The following is a 16,727-nucleotide window of genomic DNA, read 5'->3' as shown; positions in this document are numbered from 1 at the left end:
CATTGTTTTGGTGCCATTTTGAAGAGATGGTTTGTTTGACATGCATTTACTGAATTAGAACATAGAAAAATCATGTTTTACAATCAGTATAGTTATGGTTTAAGCAACTAAATTCTGTTTTGACAACTTGAGTATTCTTTGAAAACATTTTACTAATATTTTTGATCATTTGCTTTACTATAGAAAAGCAGAATATATCTAAAATTGTAACTCCACTCTTGAACTAGTAGACTTCTTTTGGATTAGGTCACTGAGATAGTCAATTCGATTTAATGCATGCATTTTTAGGAAAGCTTGTGTTTTGTTTTCTTTCTTATTCATGTTCCTTATGAAGTTAGAAGTCTGTTTTTCCTTTTGCTTTCAGGCCTGAAGACCATCGTGGGGGCCCTGATCCAGTCGGTGAAGAAGCTCTCAGACGTCATGATCCTGACTGTGTTCTGTCTGAGCGTGTTTGCTCTAATAGGGCTGCAGCTGTTCATGGGCCACCTGAAGCATAAATGTCTTCGGAAACTCGAAAATGAAACATTAGAGAGTATAATGAGCAGCATTGAGAGTGAAGAAGACTTTAAAAGTAAGATAGTTTGTGCAGTTCTTAATAGTGTCAAATAATGCTAAAAGCAGAGTTCTCTTTAAACTGTGAAATGTTGTTTTCATTTTAAATATTCTAAAGTAATTCAGATATATAGAAAGTTGCTGCAGAGTAAATTTGGATCATATTGCATATTATTTTGTTTTTAGTAAAAGCATCCCGAATAATACCTTCTGGGTTTTTAAAAAATATATTTAATTATTTATTTGAAAGAGTTATAGAGAGAGAAGAAAAGACAGAGAAATCTTCCATCGGCTTGTTCACTTCCCTAGATGACCACAATGACCATGGCTGGGCCAGGCTAAAACCTGGAGCTCTTAGTTTCATCAAGGTCTCCCACATGGTATGCAAGGTTCCAAAACCTGGGCCATCTTCCACTGGGAGCTGGATTGGAAGTGAAGCAGCTAGGACACCAACTGGTGCCCAGATGGGATGTAGGCACTGCAGGTGGTGCGTTGACCTGCTGTGCCTCAATGCTGGCTCCATTTCTAGGTATTTTTTTAGAATAGGAAAAATATATAATACATTAACATTCCTATAGTCACACTACTACATGGAAGAACTCCAGAACTTCTTATTTCTACTTAGTACCTGTTAATAAACATTTCACCCTCTGCCCTTCAAACTTCCCTCCCCATCTTTGGTAACCACCATTTTATTTTTAATTTCTGTGAGATCACTTATATTTTCTGGCTCCAAATATGAGTGAGATTTTGTGGTATTTGTTTTTCTGTGCTTGACTTCTTTCACTTAATATAATGAACACCAGGACTATCCATGTTGTTTTTGCAAATAACAGGGTTTCATTTTTTGTGGATGAGTAATATTTTGTTATGTATATGTTCCACATTTTCCTTATCCACTCATCAGTTTATCGATGACCTAGATTGCTTCTTTCCCTTGGCTTACTGTGAATAGTGCTGTAACTAACATGGAAGTAAGGATATCTCTTTGATGAATATAAGTCCCCTTAGTTAAATACTAAGGGCTGTGAATACGAGATCATATGGTATATATTATATTTTTAGTTTTTTGAGGGATCTCCATGCTGTTATCCACAATGGCTACACTAATTTACATTCCCAATAACAGTGTTCAACTGTTACCTTCTTTCCACAGCCTCAGCAACATTTGATATTGTTTGTCATTGTGATTATTCACTGGAGTGTGATATTTTATTGTGATTTTGATTTGTATGTTCATGATGCTCAGTGATATTGAGGATTTTTCCATGTACCTATTTGCTATTTCCATGTCCTCCTTTAAGAAATGTCTGTTTAGATCTACTGTCTGTGTTTGTTTGTTTTTTTTAATAAGAAAATTTGAAACAGTTACAGAAATAATGGAGAGAAAGATTTCCATCTGCTGGTTCACTGACCAAATGGCTGGAATGGGTAGGGCTGGCCCAGGCTGAAGCCAGGAGCATCATCTGGATTTCCCATGTGCATGGCCAGAGCCATGTACTTGGCCATCTTCTACTGCTTTCCCAGCTGCATTAGCAGGAACTAGCTTAGTAGCAGAGAAGTCAGGACTGAAACCCATGCTCATAAGGGATGTCAGCATCACAGATGGCTGCTTGTCACAACACTGGCGCTGCTATCCATGTATTAATTGGATTATTTAGGTTTTTTTTCTATTGAATTTAATACCTTATGTATTCTGGATGTTAACACCTTGTGAGATATATAGTTTACAGATATTTCTTCCATTCTGTAGGTTGTCTCTTCACCTTGTTGATTGTTTTCCTTTGCTGTGCAAAATCTCTTTAGTTTGATGAAATATTTGTCTATTTTTGCTTTTATTCCCTTTGCTTTTTGGGTATATTCTAGAAAATCCTTGCCCAAACCACTGTCCTGAAGTGTTTTCCCTAGGTGTTCTTGAGTTTCAGGTCCCAAATTTAGGTCTTTAATTTATTTTGAGTTGATTTTTGTACATGGTGAAAATAGGAGTCTAGTTTGATTCTTCTACATGTGGATAGCCTATTTTCCTAGCACCATTTATTTTAAAAGATTATCCCTTTTCCAATGTATGTTCTTAACCCCTTTGTTAAAGATCAGTTGGCTAGAAGTATGTGGGTTTACCTGTATGGTCTTTATTCTGTTCCGTTGGTCTATGGATATGTTTTTATGCCAATACCATGGTGCTTTAATTATATAGCCCAGTAACACAATGCCTCCTGCTTTGTTCTTTGGCTGAAGACTGCTTTTTTTATTTGGAATCTTTTGTGGTTCCTTACAAATTTCTAGTTCTAGTTTTTTCTAGTTCTTTGAAAAACATCATTGGTACTTTGTTAGGGATTATACTGATTTTATAAATTGTTTTGGGTAATATGCACTTTTAAATGATATTGATTCTTCCATTTCATAAACCTGGAATGTCTTTGTATTTCTGTGTCCTCTTCAATTTCTTTAATAAATTATTTATAGTTTTTGTTGTAGATATATTTTACCTCTGTTTCAGAGTTTATTACTAGATATTTTATTTCATTTTTTGTACCCATTAGAAATGGGATTTTTTTCACATTAGTTACTATTGCTATATAACTTGATTTTTGAAAGAATTTATTTATTTATTTATTTGAAAGAGTCACAGAGAGAGAGAGAGAATCTTCTTCCACTAGTTCACTTCCCAAATAGCCACAACTGCCAGAGCTGGGCTGGTCCGAAGCCAGGGGCCTGGAGCTTTATCCGGGTCTCCCACGGGTACAGGGGCCCAAGGGCTTGGGCCATCTTCTACTGCTTTCCCAGTTGCATTAGTGGGGAGCATCATTGGAAGTGGAGCAGCTAGGCCTCTAATTGGCACCCATGTGGGATGTTGCATTGTAGGTGGGGTTTTACCTGCTACGCCACAGCACTGGCCCTAACTACTGATTTTTTTTTTTTTTTTTTTGTATGTTCACTTTGTGTTCTGCAACTGCAACTATTGCTGGATTTGTTCATTAATTATAACAGCCTTTTGGTAGTCTTTTCATTTTTCTATATATAAGATCATGTCATCTGAAACATGACAATTTCACTTCCTTGTTTGCAAATTGGATGACCTTTATTTCTTTCTCTTGTCTAATTGCTCTGGTTAGAACTTCTAGTAGTATGTTGACTAAAAGTGGTGAAAGTGGGCATCTGTGGTTTGTTCCAGATCTTACAGAAAAAAGCTTCAGCTTTTCCCCATCCAATATCATGGTAGCTCTTTGCTTATGAAATATTGCCTTTAATATTAAGGTATGTCCATTCCATGCATAGTTTGGTCAGTGTTTTTATGCATGGATGTTGAAATTTGTCAAATAGCATTGGGGCGTCTATTGAATTGCTCATGATTACTGCCCTTCATTCTGTTGATGTAATGTATCACATTTATTGATTGCATATGTTGAAGCATCTTGCATCCGTGGGATGAATCTCACTTGATCATGAGCAATGATCTTTTTAATGTTGGACTCAATTTGCTGGTATTTTGTTGAGGATTTTTTAATTTATTGGCCTTTAGATTTCTTTTTTGTTGTTGTTATGTCCTTGTCTGGTTTTGGTATTAAGGAAATACTAGCCTCATAGAATAAATCTGAGCATGTAAAAGTTCTGCAGGTCAGAAGAAAATGTGTATGTGGTCATCTTAGGGAATGGGAAATTAAGTCTATTCTAGGTGTCAGTTTGATGTTGGAGATGATTTATTTAAAATGTAACCATTCAGTTGGTTGTGAGAATTTCTTCACCAAAATTCAGGCATTCGGGAGCAAGTATGGAAAAGATAGCTACTAGATTATAGGTGAGTTGGGGCTCTGCCAGGTTAGTATAATACACAGAGGGATGTATGGAAGTGAGCAGGTAATGAGAGTCCATGGAGTTAAGCTAGACAAGAAAGAAGTGAGCCTAAGAGTTTGTTGATAGATCATGAGATGTGGTTGAGGTAAGTGAGTTCTCATTCTTTTGTTGAAAAAAAAAAAAAAAGCAAAGTATTTTATGTGAAAGGCAGGAAGACAGAAATCTTCTGTCCTCTGGTTCACTCTCCAAATGCCTTCAACAGCTAGGGCTGGGCCATGCCAACGACAGGAGCCAGGAACATCATCTAGGTTTCTCATGCTTGGTGGCGGGGACCCAAGCACTTGAGCCATCACCTTCTGTCTCCCAGGATGTGTTTTAATAGGGAGCTAGAATCAGGAGTGAATGCAGGACTCAAACCAAGGTACTTACTCTGATGTGGGATCTAGGCATCTTAAGATGTATTACAACTACTACATCAAACACCTGTCCCTGAATTAGCATTTTTGAAGAGATCATAGAAGTATAATTTTAGAGGCCTTCTACATAGAAAGACTAACAAATGTTTTCTTGTTCCTATAGAAAAGCCTCTTCAGGGGTGTTTTTCAACTTCATTACCAAATAAATTAACTTACTGTCCATCCTACTTAAATAATATAAATAAATTTATGGATTTCATTTAGTGTTAATCACTGTCTAGTTTGATGCTTGATGAACAGCCTTTTGCTGTTATAAATGAATATAAGTTTCATGTGCACAGTCTGTAGTAATTTTCCAGTAACTATTGTGCATTAATATAGTGGGCTTCTATTGGTATAACATAGAATATACTATTTTCTGAATGTTTGACATTTATTAGAGAAAATTTGGAGGAAAACCACAGTTGTCTTCACTGCTACGAGAGTTTCTTTTCTCTTTCATCTATGACTCTTGTGGGAACTACATCTCCTAGAATGTAATGTATCACTTTCAAGAGCTCTGCCCTAGCTCTGCACTAGTTTCTTGGAGTTGTGTTTTTCCCCCTTGGTTGGGGAATATACCCTCTAATTCCAAAGGTCCAAGCCACACATAGTTACTACAGATTGTCTCTGAGTTAGCGCAGATAAACCTAATATTAGAAAAGTTAGGTCACCAATTATGGTTTATCATTTTGTTCTACTCATCTTTAAATTGACAGAAAATTCCCCGAGAATCTGCTCCAAATTGATTATTAATTATAGGTTTTTGTTATATCAATGTTTATAACTTTCTGTTTTCACCCTTATGTACTTCACTGGGTAGTTAGGATTTATTCTACCCCTATCCATAACCTTTGCCATAATACTGCATTATCTTTCTAGAATAGATTTATTGAGAAAATAATTCCTGTGATCAAATTTCCTTTTCAAAGTATACAATTCACTGCTTTGAAAAATATTCACAGAATTTTGAATTACGTAATTTATAGTATTTCCATCTCCCCTAAGAGAAACTCAGTGACCATGAATAGCCAGTCTTTCTCCTCTGATTCATCCTATGTGGCAAACACTAATCTACTTTCTGCAACTATGAAGTTACCTACTCTGCACAGTCAATATAAATAGAATCATGCAATACATGGCTTTTGATATCTGACTTGCACTTAGCATAATTACTTAAAAGTTAATTCACATTGTACTGTGTTTCCATATTTCATTTCTTTTTATTGCTAAATGCTGAACCATATGTATATACTATATTTTTATACATTTATCAATTGATAAACATTTGGTATGTTTCTATGTTTCCACTGGAATGAATAATGTAGCTATGGATATTCATGTACAAGTTTTTAGGTGGACATATATTTTGAGTTCTCAGTGTACACCTACTAGTGAAATTAATGGATCATGATTCACTGTTTATCTTTCAGAATCATGCTGATTTTGAATCTGCATAAGTAAACTTTATTTCTCTTTGCATTCCACTTTCCCCTTTTCTGGAACTAGAACTGGTGCCCATATGGGATGCCTGCACCACAGGCGGAGGCTTAGCCCACTACACCACAGTGCGGGCCCCCACTTTCCCCTTTTCTTTAGATGTTAACATTAAATTCTCTTGAGGCCAGTTACTCTAGTAATTTAATTTCTAGTTTACAAATTATTGCAAAAATTTTTGTAAAACCTAAGTGAGCTAGGCACATCGCTGCATCTGTCACCATTCTTGTTCTGAATTAAATATGGTGACTAGTTGTGTGCTGCTATCAGCAGTTTTAACACATTCTTTTTTTTTGTTCAGTACCCAAAGTATTTTTATTGCTATATTAGCAATGAATTTTTTGGATATGTTTTTAAGGGCCATATAAAAATAGATTCAAGGAACAGATTAAATTGAAGTCCTAGATTAAAATGTTTGGTTTATACTGTGCATTGATGTAAGTCAGGGATGCAATAGGAAGTTTGATGATCAGTTTTAACACATTCTAACATGTACCTTCTCAACGATTGGTATACGAGAACCACTGTTAGTTTAAAGGGTAATTCTAAAGTAACACTTCACTAAAATTACTTGGAGGTTTATGTGTAGATAATTGTATCTTAGCCTCTATCCTCATTCTGCCCTGCTCACCCTACAAGGCACAGGATACTTTTTTTTTTTTTTTTTTTTTTAATTTGACAGGCAGAGTTAGAGAGAGAGAGAGAGGTCTTCCTTCCACTGGTTCACTCCCCAAATGGCTGCAACGGCCGGAACTGCGCCAATCCGAAGCCAGGAGCCAGGTGATTTATCCCGGTCTCCCATGCAGCTGCAGGAGCCCAAGGACGTGGACCATCTTCCATTGCTTTCTCAGGCCATAGCAGAGAGCTGGATTGGAAGAAGAGCAGCCAGAACTAGAACCGACATCCATATGGGTTGCCGGCACTGCAGGCAGAGGATTAACCTATTACACCACAGCACCGGCCTCCTGAAAAATGTAGTTTAATATTCAGTAATAGACTCCTGCTGTGTATGTGGTTCAAGCAGAGCTCCTGATTTCTCCTGTAGGTCTCTTCCTGCCCCCGTCTTCCTCATCTCAGGAACTGGCACCAGTACTCTGCAGTTGATATCTGCTTGCATATGCCACACATTGCCCTCCACTGCACTTCTATTGCCTTCTCTCCATATCCACAGAAATTCTGAGTTGTAGCTGTCTCTTGTTTTTCTGTGATCACCTGATGATCTCGGTGGTTCTGTACTTGCTCTTCTATAAAATCCTCTGCTCACAAAGCTACTACAGTGACAATTTTTTTTCCTTCATTTATATAAAGTGTACAGATTTCATGTATCATATATATATACATTATATATATAGTTTTAAGAACATAATGATACTTTCCACCCTCCCATACACCCACCAACCCTTCTCCTCTGTTCTTATTTTTTTTTTTGCATTTTTGCAATGGCACTTTCTGTTGGTTCTAATTATACTGGAGATCCGAACTCCTACTCATGATCTGCAAAATGCTACATAATTTGGTCTTGCTTAGCTCTGCCACCATAATCCTCCCCACTTACCCCACAGCAGTTATTCTGGTCATCTTCCACATACAAACTCCATTTCCTTCTTAGGGCCATTGCTCTTGCTCTTCCTCCTGTCCACGTATCTGTTCACCAGGGTCTTTGACTGATTTCCATGCCACGTTTATGTCCCAGTTCTAATGTTTCCTTCTTAGAGGACTTTCTGTGACTACAGCATATCACATTGCCTTGATTTATTTTCTTTAGCGCTTTTATCACTGAAAAACTTTTGTTCAATTTTTACTTGTTAAGTTTCTTTCTCTGCTCCTGTCCCCTAACCTCCATCTTCAGCTATATCTAAAGGAAGTTCCACACCTTGAGATCTCCTTTATCATGTTTTTGTTCATATTCACTGCCTGGCCCACAAGAGGTTGTCAGTAAATATTTGAGGATGAATAAAATAAAAATGCATATACATTGCATGGGATCAGCCTGAATATATGTCTACATATTCATTAACTTATTTGCTTTATCAGTCTTAAAGCATGCACACTGTAATATTCTATTGTTCAAATTCTTCCTAAACAGAATATTTTTATTACTTGGAGGGATCCAAAGATGCTCTACTCTGTGGTTTCAGCACAGATTCTGGGTATGTAATATTTGTTTTGTTTTTACCTAAAGACTGCAAAAGAAGAAAAAGCATGCTTAGTCATTTTGTTAATTGGTACATTTTGATTCATAGTGTTTTCATATATTGCATGAACAGTTTGACTCACTCTGTTCCCCAGTGAACTCAGATTCTAAAAGTTTCATTTTTATCACACACTTTTGAAAGCAAGAATTAAAGAGGTAGTACTCGAATTTCAAAAAGGCGCAAATGATGTAAATCTTAAGATAGTAAAGAAAGACTTTGAGAAAACACCACCAATTCTTGTTTGGATAATTTTAGGCCTTTCTTCTTTCTAGAAAGAAAACTAACAATATCAATTTTTCAATCTATCCCCTAATTCTTTTTATTTTGCAATTAAATATGATTCATAGGTAACTGAGTATAATGTCTGGGCCACTCTAAAGAGAAGTTTCCCATGGGTTTGGGTGAAGATATTTGCGAATGCCAATCTTGATGCTTCTTCAATACTCACATCATTTTTCAACAAGGCATTTGCTTGAGTTCCTCCCCTTATCCAGGTATCTTTTCCTCAGTTCCTGTGTATACTGGGAACCTAAAAACAAACAAGATAAGACTGCTGCTCTCTAAAGAACCCCACAGCACTGTAGTTACGTAATCTACCAATTTTTCAAAGAAAAATGTCTTACAGCTAAAGAACTTTAAGACCTTGTACAATTGGTATATTTTGACTCTGTTTGATTCTAATTCATTCCCAAAATAATTTGAGGGGAAACAGTTTTGATAAAGCCTTCCTATCAATCCTTATTAATTGAAGGAATATTATTCAACATTTGATGAAAGTTTTTCCTAATTTGATAATGATGATTATGATGATGACAATGATGATGCTAATGGCAGTTACCATTTATTAAATACTTTCCATATGCAGGAAGTAACTTAGTTAATCTACACACTTTATCTTATTTAAATGTAATATGAGGCAAATGTTATTATCCTGTTTTCACAGAAAAAGAAAAGTATGCTTTGAAGATTTTAAGTAATTTGGAAAATTTATCTAACAAATAGTAGAACAGGATTCAAACCCAGTTCTTCCTTGCTTTAAATCATGTTCCTTAATCTCATTCAATATTGTCCTCCCATAAAAGAAACTTGAATTTGTAGCTTCTCTGTAGTGCTCCTTAGACTCTCTAATCTGCAATTGTCTTTTTCATGTATAGTCAGTGTCCAGAAGGGTACTACTGTGTGAAAGCTGGCAGAAACCCTGACTATGGCTATACGAGCTTTGACACTTTCAGTTGGGCTTTCTTAGCCTTGTTTCGGCTAATGACCCAGGATTACTGGGAAAACCTGTACCAACAGGTGAGTGCCAAGAGAAACATGCACTGAATCTTTGAATGACATTACAAACAGATGTATTTTTTTTTTTTTTACCAACTTTATAATAGGTTTATTTTCTATTCAGTTGAGAATAGAAAGAATTCTATTGCCTTATTAATAAAAGCAGAAACATTTTAATCCAGCACTATTAGAGTGGAAAATGCTTGAATCATAAGTATATTTCTTAACTTTCAAGGAGTATATTTGATTTCTAGATCTTTCCCCTTCCTCAGTATCTCATTCCACTGTGTCCTAGGCAAATAGCAGAAAATGTACTGTAATGTTCTCCTGAGACACTCCTGTACACACCCTGTCTCTGGTCCTGTAATTGTTAACTCAACATGGCCCTCTCCTCTAATTTGGATGTAAACATCTTTGCACTGTTGACTGTGTTGATTTGTTTATTCTCAGCAGCCAACCTCAACAAGGACATCAAAATGATTGTTCTGTATTTTAAAAACAATGGATCACTTTTCTCAGAATGGTCTCAGGTTCTTCTTTTGGCATGTTTTATACTTACTTAGTATCTGAGAATATTATAGATAAACACAGAAATTATATAAGATGCACTTGACAGGAAAACAGGGAAGCAAATTGTTTTTTAAACATGCCAAAAAGGGTCACTCTTAACATTAAAGAAATACAAATTAAAACAATAGTGACATATAGTTTTCACTTTTAAGCATGGAAACATTAAAACACTTTAAAAATATATCAGAGGTACATGTTCCATTATTATGAACTTATTCAGGCAAAGAAATAAGTAACAATAACCAATGGAAAGGGAATTGTGTAGGAAGGCATCAGAAGTAAAAGAGATATGTATTTTTCATTGAATAACTACACTATTCTGAATTAATTTAAAAAGAATATATGATAAAAAGTATACTGTGTTCTTAATATAACTTGAGAAAGAAATATTTAACATTGTTAATATTAAGCACTATCATTACTATTTCATGTTAAAGAAAGAAAAGATACAATTTTAACAGTAAAAAGAACTATAGATATCATCTGTTTCTAAAATTTGAAAATGAGCAACAGAACTAGTTTTATGAGTTATTTTCATATTGTAAGAAAAAAAGCAGGATACTACATTATCTTTGTATTATCCTTTATAGTGAAAATGTATTTAATACTAATTGTATCCCATGAAGTCATAATATTATTCTTTGCATTTTTCATAACATGAGACTCTACAGAATTTCCCAATCTACTCATGTTTAATATGCCATTCAAGTTGAAGTAATTTATAAAAAAAATTGTATTTTTAAAATATCAATTTCCATTTCCATTTGTCTTAGACACTGCGTGCTGCTGGCAAAACCTACATGATCTTCTTTGTTGTGGTGATTTTCTTGGGCTCCTTTTATCTAATAAACTTGATCCTGGCTGTGGTTGCCATGGCCTATGAAGAACAGAACCAGGCAAACATCGAAGAAGCAAAGCAGAAGGAGTTAGAATTTCAACAGATGTTAGATCGACTTAAAAAAGAACAAGAAGAAGCAGAGGTATTGTGATTTGGCTTAAAATTCTTCCTAGAGGTAGGAGTGCAAAGAGTAACAACAGAGGTTCTGAGTTCTGTGCCCAATCTTCCCCAGGTCTGTTTTGGTACATAAATTTCATGCTCATTTTTCATGTGCATGAAGAGAGAAGTTCTGGACTGAGCTTCAGTTGGCACCTTTGCACTCTTGCATTCAAGGTGTTCTGTAACCATTTCTCCTAGACCTGGTTCCCACAATGCTTTAATAGTTTGGGATTATGCACAGTCTAAAAATATGAAGAGCTTATGTTACCAGAATTACAATAATACTCAAAGGATTAAGGGAAATTATTTTTATATTAAAATTAATAAGCATTGTATGGGTTATAAATGGAAATATGCATCACTTTGTTAATGTTACAAGGATTTTTAAGACATGAGATTTAAGGAAGTCATAATAATCATTGTAGCCACTTTCGGAATTCTTCAATCTGCTCTCCTAATGAATACTTAAGTGGAAAAGCTTGAGAAGGCTTGTGTTAAGAGAAATATAAGGGGGCAGATGCTGTGGTGTAGCGGGTAAAGCTGCTTCCTGCATTGCCAAAATCCCCTATGGGCGCCGGTTTGAGTCCCAGCTGCTCCACTTCCGATCCAGCTCTCTGCTATGGTCTGGGAAAGGAGCAGAAGATGGCCCAAATCCTTGGGCCCCTGCACCCACATGGGAGACCTGGAAGAAGCCGCTGGCTCCTGGCTTCAGATCAGTGGATAGAGACCTCTCTCTCTTTCTCTGCCTCTCCTTCTCTCTCTGTGTAACTCTGACTCTCAAATAAACAAATGAATCTTTTTTTTTTTAAAAGAGAACTATAATTTCAAATATACTTGGAGACTTTTAAAAATTATCTGTGGACAAGTAGTTTAGCAGTTAAGTTACAGATTAAAACAGCTGCACTCCACCCTGGAGTACCTGGTTTGATCCCTGTTCTAGTGCCTGACTCCAGTTTCTTGGAGACCCTGGAAGGCAGTGGTGATGAATCAAGTAGTTGGGTTCCTGCCACCCATGAAGGAGGTTTGGATTGAGATCTCTCTTACTCCTGGATTCAGTATGGTCCTGGCCCAACTACTGTGGACTTTTGAGGAGGCCACTAGGAAATGGTAGTATACACGTGCTTGCTCGCTCGCTCGCTCACTCTCTCAAATAAAAAAAGATCAGCAACAATAAAAATACTAGTTTGATGGTTTGACATATCTTAGTCTCTTCAAAGAATCTAACATACTAGGGGAGGACAATTTGTAACATAGAAAAACTTTGATGCACAAAGATGTTTGACAACATTCAAATAACTTTAAAAACAAGAAAGCTCTGCAGAATGCCATTTAAATTTTGAAAACTCACAAAATGATTAAGAGGATTTAGTAGTTTTATATTTTATAGTATTAATTAGCCAAAGAATTGTAAGTTTTAAGAAAATTATTAGGTCATGGGAAAAGCTGTTAAAGTAATGATGGATTAAATCTAATACAATCACAATTAAAAATTATACAAATGTATAATAAAATTTGGAGGAAATAGCATAACTATTAGTTATATAAGATGTAATATTATGAGTTTCTATTTTTTTTACTCACATCCTTATCTCTCACATATTTTTTGGTAATAATTATTTAATTTTTATAATAAAAAAATTTTTGTAGAGAAGTAGTGCAGGTTTTAGGTAATATCAGGCACTACCTAAGGAACTCCTAGAAATTCTTTTAGCATAATAATCATTGACCTTATAATTTCATTGGCAGATTACATGATATGCATGCACATTATCTTTAAAAAATTTTCTTAAAAAAGATCTATTTATTTGTTTGAAAGGCAGAGTTGCAGAGAGAGAGGGAGAAACAGACAGAAAGAGATCTTCCACCTGCTTGTTCACTCTCCAAATGGTCACAACGTCCAGGCAGGGGCCAGGCCTGGGCCAGGCCAAAGCCAGGAGCCAGGAACTTCATCCACATCTCCCACAGGGGCCCAAGCACTGAGGCCATCCTCCACTGCTTTCCCATGCACATTAGCAGGGAGTTGGATCGAAAGTGGAGCAGCCGGGACTTGAACCAGTGCCCATTTGGGATGCCAATGAAGCAAGCAGTGGTTTAACTCACTGCCCCACAGTGCTGGCCCCCATACAGGTTATCTTATTACATGGTTTATGGAAGCTTTATGTTACAAAATTACGTAGTAAAACCTTAACATACGATATTAAATTTGCTTTACTGTATGCAAATTAATAACACATAATTGTTTAATTTCAAAGTAAAACAGATTTATTACAATGTGGAAGATAAATATATGCTTTATAATCTTTTTGGTGATAGAGCAATAAAAGCTGTTATAACTTCATTTCCAAGAGATACAATTATATGCACACTGTAATTAAATTGATAAAAGAGGTTCCTTGGGACAGGACTTCCTGGAATTTGGAAATGACTCACATGTGTACCACATCTTTGTCCTACAGGCAATTGCAGCGGCAGCCGCTGAATATACAAGCATTGGGAGAAGCAGAATCATGGGCCTCTCAGAGAGTTCTTCAGAAACATCCAAACTGAGTTCTAAAAGTGCTAAAGAAAGGAGAAACAGAAGAAAGAAAAAGAATCAAAAGAAGCTCTCCAGCGGGGAGGAAAAGGGAGATGATGAGAAGTTGTCCAAATCAGAGTCAGAAGAGAGCATCAGGAGGAAACAGTTTCACCTTGGTGTGGAAGGGCATAGACTAGCACGTGAGAAAAGACTGTCTACACCTAACCAGGTACTCCCCAAACTGTCAAATGCCTTTCATACAGGCAAGAGCAAAGTGTTTTGTTCTAAATGAATGGGAAAGGAATAGTTTAACTGTAAAAAAATAAAACCATCCATTGCTGGGTTACTTAAGTTGTATTTTTGAAGGATTTATAATGTTAGAATTGTTATAGCTTCTCTAATAAGTAATTTGTCAAAATAAAAATATTCACGAGCACCACTGTAGGAATAAAATGACTGTTTATACTAGAGTAATTTTTTCCAGTTTTTATTTATATAAAGGAAACAAATGTCAAATATGCAATTTTAAAAGCATGGTGATGCTTCCCACCCTCCCTCCTCCTTCCTTTCTTACTTTTGTTTTGTTATGATGACACATTCAATTTACTTTATAATCACAAGTATAACCCTTCGCTGAATAAAGAACTCAAGAATTAGTAAGTAGAAAAACCACTGTTCCTCAAGCAATAATCAGATCTCAAGCTGTCAGTTTTACTCATACCCATTACATTTTTTAATACTCTGTATATTAGTTACCATAAATCAGGGAAAACATACGATACTTGTCTTTTGGGGACTGTTTTATTTCACTGAGCATAATATTCTCCAGTTGCATCCATTTTCTTGTGAAAGACAGAATTTCATTCTTTTTTATGGCTGAGTAGTGTTCCATCATGTAAACATACCACATTTTCTCATCCAGTCATCAGTTGAAGTACATCTGGGTTGATTCCATATCTTAGCTATTGTGAGTATCGCTGCTGTAAGCATGGGGACATAGATAACTCTTTCATTTGCTGATTTCATTTCCTTTGGGTAAATTCCCAGGAATAGAATTGCTGGGTCATGAAGTAGACCTATGTTCAGATTTTGAGAAATCTCCACTGTCTGCCATAATGGTTGAGCTAATTTACAGTCCCACCAACAGTGGATTAGGGTACCTTTTCCCCTACATCCTCATCAATATTTGTTATTTTTAAATTTTTTTCTTTAATAGCCATTTTAAATGGAGTGAGGTGAAATCTCATTGTGTGTTTTTTTTAAAGATTTATTTATTCGAGAGGTAGAGTTACAGACACAAAAAGGGAGAGACAGAAAGGTCTTCCACCCAATAATTCACTCCCCAGATTACCACAATGCCAGAGCTGGGCTGATCTGAAGTCAGGAACCAGGAGCTTCTTCCAGGTCTCTCATGTGGGTGTAGGGGCCCATGGACTTGGGCCATACTCCACTGCTTCTCCAGGCTATGGCAGAGAGCTGGATCGGAAGAGGATCAAACAGTTGCCTATATGGGATGCCAGCACTGTACATGGTGGCTTTGTCCACTATGCTACAACACTGCCCCCTCATTGTGTTGTTTTTTTTTTTTTTCTGACAGGCAGAGTTAGACAGTGAGAGAGAGAGAGACAGAGAGAAAGGTCTTTCTTCCGTTGGTTCACCCCACAAATGGCTGCTGTGGCCAGTGCACCATGCTGATCCGAAGCCAGGAGCCAGGTGTTTCTCCTGGTCTCCCATGCGGGTGCAGGGCCCAAGGACTTGGGCCATCCTCCACTGCCTTCCTGGGCCAGACAGCTGGACTGGAAGAGGAGCAACTGGGACAGAATCTGGCACCCCAACTGGGACTAGAACCCGGTGTGCTAGCGCTGCAGGCAGAGGATTAGCCTAATGAGCCGCAGCGCCAGCCGCATTGTGGTTTTGATTGGCATTTCCCTGATGGCTGGTGAGCCTGAGCATCTTTTCATGTTGATCTTTGGTTTGTCATCCTTTGAAAAATTCCTGTTCATATCCTTAGCCTATTTCTTAGCTGGATTGCTTGTTTTATTGTTGAGCTTCTATTTTTTCTTTTTTCTTTATTTATTTTTTTAAAATTTAGTTTTAAGGAGTGTAAATTTCATAAGTACAACTTTAGGAATATAGTTATTCTTCCCACCATACACACTCTCCCACCCACACTCCCTCCCCTCTTCCTCCTCCCTTTCCTGCAGTCCCATTCTCCATTAAGATGTATTTTTTTTTTTGTTAAAGATTTATTGATTGATTTGAAAGAGTTAACACAGAGAGAGAAGGAGTGGCCGAGAAAGAGAGAAAGGTCTTCTACCCACTAGTTCATTCCCAACTGGCCTCAGCAGCTGGAGACATGCCAATCCGAAGCCAGGAGCCTGGAGCTTCTTCCAGGCCTCCCATGTGGGTGCAGGGGCCCAAGGACTTGGGTCATCTTCCACTATTTCCCAGGCCATAGCAGAGAGCTGAATCAGAATTGGAGCATCTGGGACTCGAACCAGTGCCCATATGAGAAGCCAGCTCTGCAGGTGGTAGCTTTACCCGCTAGCCACAGTTGTAGCCCCAAGATTCATTTTCGATTAACTTTGTACGCAGAAGACCAACTTTATATTAAGTAAAGATTCCAACAATTTGTACACACACACACACATACACACCTGTGCGCAGAACTAGTTTTACAGTTAACTCACATAATACAACTCATTGAGGAGTTAGTGCACAGTGACTCTTGTTGTTAATTTGATAATTAACACTCTTATGTATGATGTCAGTGACCACCCAAGGCTCTTGACATGAGCTGTGTAGGCTAGGGAAGCCTTTTGAGTTCACAAACTCTGTCAGTATTTAGCAAGGTCATAAGCAAAGTGGAAGTTCTCTCC

At 36.9% G+C, this 16,727-nt stretch overlaps 1 protein-coding gene across 3 annotated transcripts in view; it reads left to right on the top strand.

The window, feature by feature from the left end:
- SCN9A (sodium voltage-gated channel alpha subunit 9) overlaps window positions 1–16,727 on the top strand; it is a 107,506-nt gene that overhangs the window by 7,637 nt on the left and 83,142 nt on the right. For all 3 annotated transcript variants that reach the window (XM_062200223.1, XM_062200228.1, XM_062200219.1), the window contains exons 6-10: window positions 365–571; window positions 8,383–8,446; window positions 9,646–9,787; window positions 11,110–11,316; window positions 13,790–14,077. In XM_062200223.1, the coding sequence (XP_062056207.1) occupies window positions 365–571; window positions 8,383–8,446; window positions 9,646–9,787; window positions 11,110–11,316; window positions 13,790–14,077 (908 nt within the window). The remainder of the gene's footprint in view (window positions 1–364; window positions 572–8,382; window positions 8,447–9,645; window positions 9,788–11,109; window positions 11,317–13,789; window positions 14,078–16,727) is intronic.

This window comes from Lepus europaeus, chromosome 1 (assembly GCF_033115175.1).
Source record: "Lepus europaeus isolate LE1 chromosome 1, mLepTim1.pri, whole genome shotgun sequence".
NCBI lineage: Eukaryota > Metazoa > Chordata > Mammalia > Lagomorpha > Leporidae > Lepus > Lepus europaeus.
Note: the sequence above shows the minus strand (reverse complement) of the source record. Positions and strands in the feature narration are given on the sequence as shown.